This window comes from Strix uralensis, chromosome 3 (assembly GCF_047716275.1).
Source record: "Strix uralensis isolate ZFMK-TIS-50842 chromosome 3, bStrUra1, whole genome shotgun sequence".
NCBI lineage: Eukaryota > Metazoa > Chordata > Aves > Strigiformes > Strigidae > Strix > Strix uralensis.
The window spans coordinates 76,667,934-76,683,445 of NC_133974.1; the positions used below are offsets into that span (position 1 = coordinate 76,667,934).

The following is a 15,512-nucleotide window of genomic DNA, read 5'->3' on the forward strand; positions in this document are numbered from 1 at the left end:
AATGCAATTAACTGTTACTATCCTCAGTGGCAATTATTCCTTCCCCATTTCAGTAAACAAAGGTGTGCTTAATGTCTTGCCCTCTAGAGATTCAGGAGAAAGTGAGGAGTTTGGGATTAATGACCCAGTAAGTAGCTATCTGTGGACATTATGATTTAAAAAAAAGGTTTATTTTACATGCTAAGTCTTTTTATATAGAAACCAAGGCCAGTCTCCAGAAGCATATGCATTGTTTCCCATCATTCTCTTTCTAACACCTGTTCCCTGTGAAACCCTGGTGCTCATGGATGGTGATACAGTCTGGAATACCAGTACCTTGTCCTGAGACTGACGTGCCAAGGCCAAGACCCGAGAGTTGCCTCACACATGCTATATTGCTCACAGGCTCGCTCACTCCTCATTGGGACTTTTCCACAGTCATGCTCAGAAGCAGCTACAGAATTAAAAAAGCTACAATGGAGAATTTTAAAACAGTTCTGTAATGCCATCCACAGTGCATTCAGATGAAAAGAGAAAGGCATAAGATTTTTTTTTATCTTCCTTAAGTTTTCACTCTTTACATTGGTTAATAGAAACTAAGGGGAAAGAAACAACCAGAACCTTTAGACTCCATTATATTTTCATTACCTTGAGCATTTAAAACTGGGGCTAATATATAAAATTTGACGTGAAAAAATATTAATTTACCTGGAAAGAATTGTTAACTATGTCAAGTATTTGTATGTAGTCAGATAATATAAATAAAACTACAACGAGCCCCATCCCCAAAAGAAAATCTGTAAGGAAGTTGAAGGGAATAGAGAGCTAAAGAAAGTGGAAGAGTTTATTGCCTGGACAATAATAACTACTTCTAAATTCTTTAAAACATTACAGTCTATAAATGATTATAAATAAAACTGAGTCACTGTCCCTTGTCATAAAATATTCCAATTTTGCCCTCACACGGTTCACTCTACTTTCTTGCTTATTTAAATCTCTCTGAACTTTTTCAAATGGATTGAACTTGGGTGCTCGGTAAGGACCCAAGTAACTCTTTCCAGAGCTGCATATGGTGCTATGGATGTTAAATTTGTCAGTTCCAGTATGAGACAATTAATAAAGTAATAAAACACTAGAGACTGTAAGGTTCCCCTACACCTTAATTTAAAAATCTAAGATTCAAAGGCTGCTTTGAAAAGAAATCAGATCTCAAAGCGAAGCTCCACCACAGCAGTTGCAGGGAAGAGGTTTTTACAGCTATGGTATGTGTTGTTTGTATACCATTCCTTATTCTTTTTGCCTGTGCAGCTTTTAGGTCTGGTTGACAAAATTAATGTGTACAATCATAATGCACTGCTGCTTAGAGGAACGTGATGGCCAGCATGAAGAATATCACATACTCCTGAAGGAGTGACCACTCTTCACTATTTTGTATTGCTACATTGTCCAACAGAGCAGGGACCTGGCCTCTAGATGTTACTGTAGTAAAAATAATACATAAGATGAAGAAGAAATAGACTTTCCATATCCCTGCCAGATATATTAAAACAAAAAAAAATCTGTCAAAATGCAGGCAAGGAAGGGAAGAGTAAACCAAATGAGATAACTGCCAGGTGTGCCAAGCAGCGCTCCCAGTACATTGCACCTGCTGTTGATGTCCACTGCCAGAGCACCACAGAAGGTAAAATCTCTTGCATTGCTGAATTTTTTACCAAATGCTACACCTGCTCAGTGTACTGATGACTATCCCAAAATAGAAAAAAAGCATTAAGGAAACCTTGTAAAATATCCAGGACCAGAGTCAGTCCCTACCCAAAAAGAAAGGGAAAATATCTAGGGACAGATTATTTTAACATCTGGATCAGAATAAAAATTAAGCCAGCAGAGAATGAAAAGGGTTTCAAAGGATGTCATCTATGGTGCTCCCAACCAAGAGCAGGTTCTGGAGGAATTAGTCCTGTCACAAAGTGAATGGAAAGACTAGCATGAACATCAAGGAAATCATCTCCTGGGTTTGAGGAGCCCAGGGAAGGAATACTTCTCTTCACAGCTTCACTGGATATTTCAATTCAGCTAGCAACTCTTAATGCTTAGCTTCACTGAAGATAAAGAACACACAGATTGTTGTCTATGAAATCTTACTGATGATTCTTAGTACCAGGTTATCCAAACTTTGGCTGACTGTTACAGGTGCCTAATTGTGTCAAACTTCCATACAGACCTAAATTCAAATCTAGAGTTAGTGCCTACTGCAGTTTTTTATGGTTGTATTGAAAACATTTTGTGACTATCAAGACAAGTTTTAGAAAGGGAGGACAGAAAAGTCTTTAAGGATAATTACAGCAGCGTGGGATTTCACAGTATTCCCATTTTTTTTCTGGGTCTGTTGTGAAGCACCAAACACCATTTACATCTCCATCAGGATTCCTGCAATACTGTAATAATTACAAAAACAGAGAATGAAGACTCCAAATATTAGCCACAGAATGAAGAAGTGTATAAGTGCATGTTTTTAAAAAAGTGTTAAACTAAAACTTTGAATGATTTCCCCCAACTACTTTTTCCACCGGATGTTAAATGCTTTCTGTTTCCTCTGATCACAAAATTCTTTCTTTCCTTTTTCTCAAAACCATTAGGTGAAATTTGAAAAATATAATAAAATTCCTATAATTTTCTTCATCCACCAGGAGTCACCCTAGCGCTAGTGTTTTCTAAGGCCTCATGAGAATAATTTTGTCATTGGATGACTTGCACTAAAACAATTATTGTTGGCCTAATCCTTCTTCCCCTAAAGTCAGTGACAGCAGGTTAGGTCAGCTCCGGGAATTTGTCAGAAGCCTGCTTAGTTTGTGTCAAACAACAAAAGGTATTTCTTTGGGGTCTGCAGAAATCTGGGAAGCACTGTATGATTTGTTTTGTGCTGCCTTGCCTGTCAGCGTCAACCCTATGGTGTACCTCTGTGCTTGAAGTACCAGCATCCTAGGTAATGTAAAATGTATCCTTCCCTCTTCAACACTATTATAGGTCTGGGCTATCAACATGATGATTTCCAGATATGCTTAACCTGGTCTATAAAGACTGAACATGAAGTGTTTACTGAGGGATCATGGAGAAAGGAGACAATGTTCAATGACACCAACGGCTTTAGCAGCTGTTTACGTTTTTATCCAGGCCTGCTCTTGGATGAGTCACAGGAGTGAAATATTTGTGGCTATGAGGTTTCTGAGAACTCCACTCTTGACAAGTCCTGCCCCTTCCAGTTTTTGCTACTGTGCCACGGTAGTCTTTACCATTACCGTTAATGCAGTCTGTGAAAAAAGAGGAAAAGGAAATTGTTGTTAGCTGCTGAATCTGTATGTGGTGGTGGTAAGCAGAAACAAGACAGATTAAGTACCTTTAGGACTTGCACACTCTCTAGTGTCTGCAACGGAAAGACAAAAGTGTACCATGTGATGTGATCTTTTAGTGTGTCAAGATGGATGTCTTCCTGGATGTACAGAGTAACTGAATTGGAAAAAATTTCAAGGAACTTCAAGCTACACATTTTCTGTAACATATTGCAAATACCTGAAAACACTCCAAGATTCTTGCTAAATTGGTATCAGTAAGCACCTTCCATGAGAGAAGCATATCTCAGAGTTAGCAGCCCATCACACTGACAGAGAAATTTTTGCTTCCAAGGACATTGCTTCAGGTACTTTCTTCTGCTGCATGTAAGAGTGCACAGCTCCATTTAGGAATGTATCTTTATCCAACCCTGTCACCTTCTTTTGCGAATTACATATTCCATGGAAAGCTTGACTATACATTCAGAAAAGTCTTGCCTGTCAGCATCGACCCCATAGTGTACCTCTGTGTTTGAATTTTGACCAACTGTGCTTGAAGCACAGTTGACCTCTGTGCTTGAAGCACTTTGAAAAATATGGACTATTAATTAAGGAAACAATGAAGCAGGATAGAGCAAAAACATTTTTCTCTTGGTGCATACATTTTGGAAAACAAGGTTGCCTATGAACAATACAACAAGCTAAGGTCAGTCTCCTGAAAACACAAAGCACAGCACGAGCAAAATTCCTACAATAACTACAATTCACTGTGATCATATTTCAATAGCACACAGCTACAGAAACACTAGAAATTTTGTCTATTTTCCTCTTGTTTCCCTAAATGAAAAAGATCTCCTACAGAATGCACTGTAAAATGATACAGGCTGCAGGATATGAACTGACTAAAGAGTACTTGCTGCAAAACTCAACATTACAGCCCGAAAGCTGGAGGAAGGATGCAAGTATCAATGTTGCAGTCCTAGTCAAGGACAATTTGGATAGATTACTATTTCCTTTACCCACAGACTCTACAGGAGGTGGCACTTATAGCCAGCTGTTACCGGATGTGGTGGGTGTAGTCAGGCCAATGTTTTGTGCCATCGTTGTAGGGGGGTCATTTGGTGCGTGGTCTTGTATATGATCATCACACCTCTTGAGACTGCAGTACTCCCATGTCGTGCTGGGGTCAGTGGTGAAACACCATGGGCTGCTATCACCATCTGGGTTTCTACAATAGTTGTCCCTCAAATCCCTGCAAAAATAAGTACAATAGTCATGCTGCATAAGACTGAAAGTAATCATAGGAATATATTACCAAAAAGATGTGGATCTGTACTCTGCAGAGATAAATGCATTTATTATTTTTTTTATTTATTGCCAGATATCCTATTACTAGCAAACACATTTATGGCTGTGATATGTGTGGAGAGTTACATTTCACATGTACATCAGAGTAATGAATATATTTATGCATAAGGAAACATAATCCAACTACTGGCTTAAATTCTGACTGTAATATGTGAATGTGATGAGTAGCTAAATAAATGCCCGATATGCCAATAATTTAATTTATAAGTATATATGTATAAACATACACAATTGTGTGAATGTGTGAATTAATAATAATATGCAGGAAGCTCCATACTGTTGGTGGACAATTATGCTTTTCCAAAATTTTTATTCTTAAATGTCAGAGGGTTCTTTCTCATATTCGGAATAATGGCAAATAAATAATTATGCTAATGATTTCCTCCCACTAAAAAGCCTAACCCACTTCTACTGAATTCGGTGAGAGCACTCCCATACCTGTGCTTGCTGGGGCAGGGGGAAGTAGAATTTGTCTCTTCAATAATTTGCAGAGTTGCATTGTTTTCCTATCCTGAATCACAGCACAGTCACAGAATGAAAAAAACTGAAATGCTTTTTTCTGAACATGCCAGAACACATTAATTCCATGTTTTCACAGCTTAATTTCAATTTTTTAAAATATTTTTGAAAAACAGCATCCCCTGTGAGGATGTTCCACTTCAAATAAATCAGTATTTTTGATGCTAAAATATGACTGAAAATTTCCCCCCAAATTTATTTTGGGTGACATCATAAAAAAGGCAAAAAATAGAAAAGTATCAACTTTCCTGCTTTTACTTGCAATTCACCAAGCAGTGATGGATTTACTAGCAATTGTCATTTTGTTGCTTTCCTACCCTTATGAAAAACTGACACATTAGCAATTATGATTAGCTCTCTAAGTCATCCCTGGTCCAGTTTTGTTAGTCTTAAGACGATAAGGAGAAAAATTCAGTGTATGCAAGTCTGGGTGCACAATTCCAACTACAAAGAACACTTAAATGGTAGTTCTAATCATAATCTGACTGTGTGCATTGCAGCATAAATGCTGTGTTGTCCCCAGGTGAAATAAGTAGAAAGGCCACTGCAAAGGTCTCAAATTCATAAACAAAATGCATATTTCAGCAGATGCCCAGACTCTGGATACAAACCTCCCAGCGTCAGTTACAGAAGCTCAGATTTAAGAGTAAAGGGACACAGCTGTATTTTACTGAGAATTTAAATAACAGGAAAACACGGTTTTTAAAAATGAGACTAACAGAAAATTTTTCCACGTCTTGGAAAAATTCTCTTTCATGGATAAATTCCCTGGCAGTGTTTTAAAGCATAGATGTGCAAAGATAATAGAATTGTAGAATCATAGAAGCGTTAGGGTTGAAAGGGACCTTAAAGATCATCTAGTTCCAACTCCCCTGCATGGGCAGGGACAATCAGCAATAGTCATTGTCAGATAAAGCAAGAAAAAGTGAGATAAACATACGCATTTGGGAATCTGTCCGGTGTTTTTTCATGCCTGTGTGGGAACATGGAGTTCCAGGCCTGGCATTTTTTTCCTGATGTAGTGATGGAAGTTGTGCCACGATAGCTCTGGCCTTTGCCTCGGTAACACTCCTCTGGCGGGGGAATCTGCATAGGCACATCTGCAGCATATAACAGAAACTGGTCTTTTGCATCACAATTTTATGTTCTCACTGAGTAGGAACAAGAAAGCATCAAACACACAGGATGACAAAAATGAACAACTCATTTATACAGACAGCGTCCAGTGAGAGCATCATGGCCAACATGAAAAGTGGAAGGGCATTTCCAAAGATAATTAGAAAACTTTCACAGTTTACCTTCATATGTCAGATGTGGTTCTGTATATGTGAACATGTTTAAATTAAAGATCAGAAAGTTCACATGAAAAATCTTCAAAGATTAGATGCTAGTGATTTTCCCCCTGATATATCTCTAAAATGGACATTATATTAAACTTTAATCTCTCTATTATCCTTTTGATTGCATTATAACTTTCTTATTATTTTTTGTGCTTGATGTTTCAGACGAGATTTTTATTACTTTGGAAGCTCCTGTCCTCTCTTTTGTGGCTACTCTCCAAAAACTTCCTTTTATTTAGCACTTTTTCATCTCTTCATTTATTTTTCAATTAACGTGCTAAAAACCCCCTACCTTTGGGAAAAAAAAAGAATATAGAAATAAACCTCTTTCATCCTGTAATTCTTCTGTTGGGTCAGCTGGTGATTTACATCCTTCACTGCACTTCCTTAAATATTGAGAGTCCAATATTTGACAGGTTTTGTAACATGCCAAGCAGAAAAACTGCATTAACAACAGTGACAAAGTGATTGAAAAAAGATTTCACACATTTATAATGAGAAACAATAAGGCTTTCACTGTTTTAAAGTCCTTATCTCAAGTACACTCCTCAACTCATACCAGCAATCCCTTGTTCCGTCCCATCGCAGCGGGGAATTGCACAATATTCCCACCGAACACTGTTGTTCGTAGTGTAGCACCAAGGCCTCTTCTCTCCATCAGGGTTTCTACAGTAGTTTTCCTCTAAGCCCCTGAAACAGAAACATGGGGTTTAAACTACTCATACAAATCCAGACAAGTTGTGTCTGTGCATGCAGAACTCAACTCAGTGGTTACATTTATTCTTTTTGGAGATTATCTCATGCACTACTATTTTGGGACTAATCAAGAGCTTTTGAATTTACAGTCTAAATGCTGATGATATGTGAAGACCTTTTCCAATGCTTACACTTTCTGCTCTTGTTTTTGAGGCCAAGATAAGGGAGTTAAAGCTGACTTCAACACACATGTCATTGGTGTACCCGACTGCTATGGTAAGAACCAGGCAAGGCTGGATGTCACACACTGATCCTGGAAGCAGGTGCATATGAGCACCGGTGCATGCTGCCCTCTGCCCTGTGATAATGGACAGGATTTCACATGCCCAGGAAAACTTGCAGGCTCCAATTCACAACCCACAGGAACAAAATACAGAGCTAAAAGCCCGGTCAGTCCCAGCTACCCTTGTGCATTGATAATGCTCCAAAAACCCAGCTCCTGTGACCTTGGAGCACAAGCATGTATTGGAGCATCTTGGACCCTGGAGTATCGCTCTTCAGAAGAGTAATGCATTGAAAATGTGCCAAAACATGGCCAGGGGCTTTTTAACATAAAGGTAGTAAATACTTATAACTCTGCAGTGGGATGTGGAGGAGACAGATGAGACAAATACATGAGAATAAAGTAGCCGGTAAAAAAAAAAAAAAAGGAATGCAGAAAAAAATTAAGAGCAAGACCTGAAAAGAAGTGATGAAAGCTGACAAAAGGGGAGAAAACAGCTTATCAACATAGCTGTGAAAAACCTGTGCTCCTCTTGCCTCTGCATCTGGATCAAAAAGGAGTTAACTAGGTTCTTTGATATTTGTTAAAATGAGAAGGCTCAGCATACTTGCAGGGATATCTGTCAGGAATCCAGCCATGTCTGTGAGGAAACTGTGTGTTCCAGTGTTGGCAGGCATTTCCCGATTCGGTGATGGCTATCCTGCCTTGATAGTCTTCTCCTTTCCCTGAAAGACACTGGGAGCCCAGGCCAGACACTGGTAGGCGCATAGCTGTAACAGGATTTAAAAAAAAAAAAAAAAAAAAGAAAAATGTTGCTAACTAGTGCTTTCAAATATATTTAAAACCCCTTTGTTTTCTGTAATGGTGAACATGCAATCTTTTTCTTTCAGCAGAGGTGACATTGGTTGAAAGCCATGGCAAAACAAAAGTGCAAATTTTCACAAGCAGTCAGGCTGCCAGACAAATGTCCTGTGTCTGCCCTTTTACAGCAGTCAGTAAATAACTTTCCTGGGTCAAGCCAGACTTTGTTCCTGCAGTCCCCTGAGAGCAGAACTGGAAAAGCAGTAAGTAGTCCTATACAGTCTTGTAAAAACAAGTGGGATGAAGGGAGCACGTTAATGTAATACACATGGGTAGGGTGGAAGGGCAGAAAGGATAAGGGCCAAGAAAAAATTGTGAGAGAAAGCAAAAATATTTCAGAGCTGGGCCTCTGAAGTCCGTGAATTGGGAAAGTGGGGCAGAAAGAGAAGTGAAAGAAAGTTAATGTGGTGAACAGCAAAGAAAGTAAGAGTAACGATCAGAGGCACAATACCTGCAGAGGGCAGAGAGAAAATGAATCTTCAGTGCATACCTATTATATATGCTTTGCATATGGAATTTCCCGAGGAGACAACTATGACTTTAAAAGGTTGGTCTGTTTCTTAAACTTTCTTTAAGTTTTAAGCACAAAATGGAGATGCTATGCTAATTTTCACAATTTACTTTATCATACAGAAGTCTATAAATAGTCATTCTTCCATCTGTAATTGAGCATGCTGAGGTGAACTACATCTAGCAAACACATGCTGCTGCTTAGAGCACTGGCAAGTGCAGATGCATAAGAAAGCAAGCTCTATAGATAAAAACACAAATTTTTTTCTCAAAGTGCAGTCCAGTTCAACAAACAGCAATGTTAATCTCATTACTCAGTGCTTTGGAAATGTCCAGATTTAGTGTGCTCAGCTTAATGGATAAAGCTAGCTCACTGATAAGACAGGTTTTTCTTCTGAGGCCTGAACTTGTTTCTCAGGATTCATTCCTTGCTAAGAAAAAGGCAGTGCTGTCTGAGCTGGCCAGACCCAGGTAAAATATCACAGTATGGCCACATGGTGATTTACGTGTTTTCCATGAGTTAGCAGGTCGGCTGAAAACTACCACCTGATTTAAACTGAATGCCCTGCCTCTCAGGTGAATTTAAAAGTAAGGTGGCTTGAAGACAAATTAGGGTTTTCACAACATCTTTGGCTTTATTGCACTTGGTGACACCTGCATCATCACTGACCTTAGATGATTTTATGTAACAGAAATATAGTGAGTGATTCTGCTTATTAATGTGCACTTTTCCTGGTACATAAGTATTTCCTCAGGTTACTCAGAACCATGATTTCTTGTCTTTCCCCTCCATGCATCATTTTAATGAGAAGAGCTACCCTCTGGAGCCATCTCAGGAAATCACACTCACTGCAACGAGGAATGTTGCAATATTCCCAGCGTTTAGTAGGGCTAGTAGTGAAACACCAGGGCCGAAGTTCGCCATCAGGATTACGGCAATAATTCATCTTCAGATCCTTCTCAGGAAAGCTGCACGTTGAAAATGAAAGAGAAGCTTGTGAGTCAGCTATGGCTGGCTATAACAATTAGGCTGTCTGTAGGCAGGATCTCCCAGGCATGAATTCAGCACTGTGACTCACTGTTTCAGGGTAAATCCATGCATATGAGGCTCTTGGGCATCCCAGTGCTGGCACTCAAGCCCAGACTCTGTTCTGGAAACTTCTCCATGGTAGTCTTCACCATTACATTGCATGCACTCCCTTGTAGGGCCTAGGCAGAATGAAAACAAAGCAAGGTTTTCATCAGCCCATGAATTCTGATCCTGACCTATTCATGGAAGACTACACTGAAAGGAAAAGAGGGTTTTGCTCCAGCTAATGATGAAAGGAATCCAGAAGACCATGCATTACAGCCTAGCCAAATGAATAAAGCTTTAGGGATACATGTCGTTTGGAAGGAGGACTTTGTCACATATCTGTATGTACTGATAGCAATGGGATTTCTGTATATAGCACAGCACTTGGGTCAATCTTTTCTCTTGTTAAAATTAAATAAATTGCTAGGGGTAAGAGCAGGACAAAATCAGCAAATGATTAAAAAAATTTCAGTTCTTCCATATTTACCAAATTACTTTGATAACTGGAGCCAATTAGGAAAACAACCTTTGTGTTGAGAACTTAAGTTTCAGGTCGATCTAAATTCACATTTGAAACCAATATGCAATATTAAAGCAAGAACAAACAGCATGCATAATATTACCTACTCGAACACTCCTTCTCTGAAAAATAAATATACCTTCTCCTGTGTGCGTGACCTGGCTTTCACACTCTGGGATGTTACAGTAATCAAATCTGGTAGCGGGATCTGTTGTGTAGCACCAGGGTCCACTTTCATCCGCATCAGGATTTCTGCAGTAGTTTTCATCCAACCCTGCATTGGGGTGTTTTTCAGGTGTATAACTGTAATAGTATTAAAATTCTATTTTAATTCCAGTAATTTAGTGGAGCAGAAGGGAAATGTCCAACTTGCTCAGCTAGCTGTGGGCTCTATTCATTCACAGTAAAAATGAGAGACACAGATTCCCCATTGTAACCCGTAAATGAAATCTAAAAAAACATTTTGGAACAACCATTATCAGTAGCTTTCTCCCCAGGTCCCAGTTGCCAATGATGAGTGATCTTACAGCCTGAAGGAATATGACAGTATGAAAAGATAATTATTGTCTTTAATACTTTCATCCAGCTGATCTAGTCAGCTCACTATGACCTGTGGCTCTGTCATGTATTTCTCTTAACAGACCTACTTTAAAAGAAGTGGAGTATTTCTAGAGGCTATTCACCAAACACAACTGGATCCTAATTTGCAGAGATTTTAAAGCAAGTGACCCTAGGCTTCTTCTTATAGCAATCCTCTCAGAGAAGACTGAATAACTTTTAAACAAAAATCTAAAAAAGTGCATCCAAGTTTCATTAGAACAACAAAAAATAATTTCTTAAACAGATGAAACTCCAGCATAGATCAGAGAAAATAGGGCCTCTTCTTCCACGCTTGCTTCAGTGAGCCCAGTGTCAGCCAGCCCTGAGAAAACTGCTTGGGCAGGTCCCTTAGGCACTTTGCTGGATGTTTCTTCTTGACTGTCTGGATGGCAGGCAGGGGGTCAGAGAGCTGGACAGATATCACTGCTTTTTTGTTTTCACACCTCATACAAAAGAGAGAAATTATGGCCCCACTGTCACCAATAGCAAAATTTTCATCATGTGTTAATAGAAGGAGCACTTCATCTTCTTACGAGGCCAAGCATTTAGACACAACTTCTCTAGCTGACAGTGTACCCTTTCCTTATCCATATCGTTGCAGTTCTCTGCCAGTAGAGTCAAAAGTAACAAGACAGATGAAGATAAAGTTGTTTTAAAAAGTCACCTGACAACTGGCTTTGATAACACGTACTATAAAGTTGTTTATACACATGAAATTGGGGAAGCTTGGAAGAGATTCAGAACAACATGAAGACAAATATAAATGAAACCATACTTTGGGTTGTGGGGTGTTTTTTCTGACCACTTCTGGCATGGAATACCCCTCTGAGTTTTGGCTTCCATTCCTCTGTAGTCCTTCCCAATCCCTCTCTTACACTGTAGAAGGTAAACTGAAATGGAATTGGCTTTGTTAATTCAATGGCTTTACAACATTGTAACTCTTGAAACTGAGAATCTGCAAATAGAACTCTGAAGTTCATCAGCTCATGAAGAACCATGTTTTACCCATGTTTTGAACCTCTGTACATGCAAACACAGATGTGATTCTCTAAGGTATTTTAAAACAAATTAGTTACCAACTACTAGGCAACTACAGAGGAAAATTCCTGAAGCATTTTTATAAAGCTAATAAAATCTAGTTAAGAAAACAGATATAACAAGTTACAATTGTATATGACATGTATAAAATGCATGCTTATACTATCATACTACTGGATAAAAAGGAAGGTCATTCACCAGCAGCTGGAGATTCTTTGAAATGCACTATTCATAAGCACATTTGCAGTGCGGATGTCATGCAACTATCCCTTCAAGCCAGGAAATTTTTAGTTATCAAAATATGTTTGCCACATAAGTGGCCCCCAAACCTTCGATTGCTCTTAGCCTCAGACTCCCAGGTACTTTCTAGTGGGATTCCAAGGCAGAGAGAATGCAAAACATGTTGATGATGCTTTTATTGGCAACAGACACTGAAAAATCTCCAGCTACTGGGGGAGTGACCCTGATTTTCCCTTCCACCAATTTTCTTGCACAAGAAGAATCCCCCTAACCCCCAAAATATAAAAAGGAGATGTTAGAACAAGAACAGGAGACCAATCTGATAGGAAAAGCTGAGCCTTGTTTGGACACCTTATAAAAGTTACTGCCATCACAGAGTATGGCTGGAACTACAAATGTCCGTGCTGTGTGTCTTATCGAAAGGGAGCTGCTACCTGGTTGTCAGGGTACTACTGGAGTGTCCAAAAATCTTGTCACTGCTGCTTCAACATTGATACTCTAGTAGCAGGTCCCAGCATAACCATCTCTGGTCAATATCCTTGCCCATGGACATTCTGATGTTGCCAGGTTCCTCCTAAATAATTTTAGCCTGTCTAAATAAAAAAGCCGGACGTATCCGACAGCTGTGGAGAAGGAGTGGAGGCTCTGTATAGCTGGGTGAGGGATGAAGACAAGCAAGTAACTTCTCAGTTCAAATGGCACATGAAGACCACCATGGATTTAGGCCTTGGTATTTGATCCCTCTTTAACATGGCTGTTTGAACCCCAAAGTCTCTCTTACTTTTCTGTCCTGTACAGCAGTTTGCTGTGCTGGCCTATAACCCCTGATAGTCTGTGTTCCTCAAAAGAGGGGTGATATCAAAAGCCAAACTATATGTCAAGACAAAATGAAGATTTGACTGGGGAAACTGCTCTGTAAAGAAGGAGAAGTCTCTAACCAAGTTCTTAAGAAATATTTCAGTGACTAAGTGCCAACACTTTGATTATTACCCCTACAAGAGGGTAAGCATCCCAGATGGCCACTGAGTTGGTAAAAACGCCATGGTTCTTAAACTCTGAGAACCCAATTAGAACCAAAGGAAAAGGCATTCTTGGAGGTCTGGGTGGCAAGAAATCTGACTCAACATAATGTATTGAGCATATCCCACAAAAGCTATGTATCTGGGCCTTGTGGATCATTCCTACTATTAACAAGGAGGTTGTAATCAAAAAGAGGATAGTCTCTTGATAACCTCATACAGGGTTTTTCCATTAACATAAGGAAAGTAAAACTGTAACTGCCAGACATATGCTCATGGAGTTGCCTTCACAACTATGGACAATTCAGAGTACAGTCTGCATATGGTTCCCAAAGTGTCTGTGGTGGGGTAAAATGTGAGTGCATAACACTGAGTGGCCCAGCACAGCCAGACAAACTCCTATACTCACAGAGGGATTAACCTTTTAGTTTTAAAGCAGAAGTTTTGTACAGATATTTTGAATCCAGTCCCAAGGAAAATAAGTTCTGGTAAAGACTGATGCCAGAGTAGCTGTTACAAACTCCAAGGTCTGAGTCAGGCATATGTGAGATTGTACAGTCATCGTGAACTTAAGGGAGTGGCAGAGCAACAAAATGTTCTGGAGATTGCTTTCTCCAAGCAGAACAGATTCCATCATATCTTAGCAGAAATGAGTTTTAGGGCAGCTATTTCCTGGTGCTGACGAGTCATGGTGGGGAGAGAAAACTTCTCTGAGACTTAAGGAAACTAAATATCTTTATTTGCAAATTCAAGTTCAGGCAAGGTGATGCTGGCTGTGATAATTAGGTTGCTTCTAGGAAGGTGAGTCTCACTTTTACAATGCACTTTAACAGCCTTTTGAGAAATATCTCTGGTTTGAGGTGGATTGGGGCCATTACAGATACAAAATGATGCCATTTGGATTATCCAGAGACTTCACAAAGATGCTGGCAGTGATAGCCATGAGTTTCAGAGGGCATGGGATAGTCTTATATTCCTGCTAGTGAAAAACAGAAGGAAGATGACTCTACATCCTCTGTTTGAAAAAAACAGGCTCCGTAAAACTGTCCCCTGGGAAAAAAAGAAACCAATTCTCTGGCTGCTAGAGCTAAAAGCAATTCCTGCTGAAGCAGACTCTCATGAAGAGATATCCCTAAGAAGGCAGAGGTAGCGTGTTGTATAGCAGCAGCATAGGAGCTGAATGGTATAGCCAAAGGAGGTAGCAGGTGTCCCAGGTGTCAAAGGTGGGTCTCCTAGTGTGCAGAAGGCAGCAGGAGATGAAGATGACACAGGCAGTCGCCAAATTGCTGCAGACTGTAAGAATGTTAAATGATGAGCATATGAAGCCTAATAACTCATTAGATGAAAATGAAAAGCCTGTGAGGTGGATGTTTTTTTCCCCTGCTAGTATCTAGCTGCTTTAAGGCCCAGGTATACAGGCTGAGCCATTTCAAAGAACCACCACCACTAGCACAAGGATAAAATAGGGAAAGAGAAAATTGATTCCACATGAAGGGATATGGTATCCATGACCTACTATCCAAGCTATGGCAGTGCCTGGTTGCAGCTTTCAGTGATATTGATAGATGCTAATTATGAAGGAGACTTGATTTCTGCTCAATCTGAAGTCAGAACTGAAAAGAGCCAGACTACTTTAAAATGATCAGAAAAGGTCTCCCAGTCACATCAAAGGACTGGCAACTCTGCAGAAGGGCTGCAGATGAATGTGTCTTCTCTGACAGCCCACACAGTGATAGCAGTGAAGGCAAGAGAGATCGCTGCCCACCATGCCTAGGTGGGACACTTAGTTTCACCCTGTGGAAGGACAGCAGGTAACCATGTCTCTGTCCTGTGCGTGGCACCTGGACAAGTGCCTCCATTCATGGGGGACCCCCTGCCATGACAGGCACCTGCATGCTAATGAGCTCGTCCCTCAGTGTGAGGAACCAGACACAGTGTCTCCCCCTGCAGTGGACTCATGTGGTGACATTTCCTTCAGTCCCTGTCATGACAGGAAGGAAAAGCTCTTCTTCCAAGAGGATGAGGAGAGTGAGGAGCAGACCCATATCTCACTCTACAGTTTCAGTTAAGACTAAAATGACAAATCCATCCTGAAGCATGAGAGGGTGCCAAGCTAGGCCTTTTTTCTGCAGGAAAAG

General features: G+C 39.9%; 1 protein-coding gene across 2 annotated transcripts in view; it reads right to left on the reverse strand.

Annotated features, from left to right (window-relative positions):
* LOC141941004 (plasminogen-like) overlaps window positions 1-15,512 on the reverse strand; it is a 29,147-nt gene that overhangs the window by 8,295 nt on the left and 5,340 nt on the right. For both annotated transcript variants that reach the window (XM_074862975.1, XM_074862974.1), the window contains exons 4-14: window positions 11,853-11,967; window positions 10,617-10,780; window positions 9,962-10,091; window positions 9,733-9,851; window positions 8,119-8,281; window positions 7,092-7,222; window positions 6,133-6,292; window positions 4,367-4,557; window positions 3,139-3,287; window positions 2,321-2,414; window positions 316-433 (exon numbers count right to left, since the gene is read on the reverse strand). In XM_074862975.1, coding sequence (XP_074719076.1) covers window positions 316-433; window positions 2,321-2,414; window positions 3,139-3,287; window positions 4,367-4,557; window positions 6,133-6,292; window positions 7,092-7,222; window positions 8,119-8,281; window positions 9,733-9,851; window positions 9,962-10,091; window positions 10,617-10,780; window positions 11,853-11,967 — 1,534 coding nt within the window. The remainder of the gene's footprint in view (window positions 1-315; window positions 434-2,320; window positions 2,415-3,138; window positions 3,288-4,366; window positions 4,558-6,132; window positions 6,293-7,091; window positions 7,223-8,118; window positions 8,282-9,732; window positions 9,852-9,961; window positions 10,092-10,616; window positions 10,781-11,852; window positions 11,968-15,512) is intronic.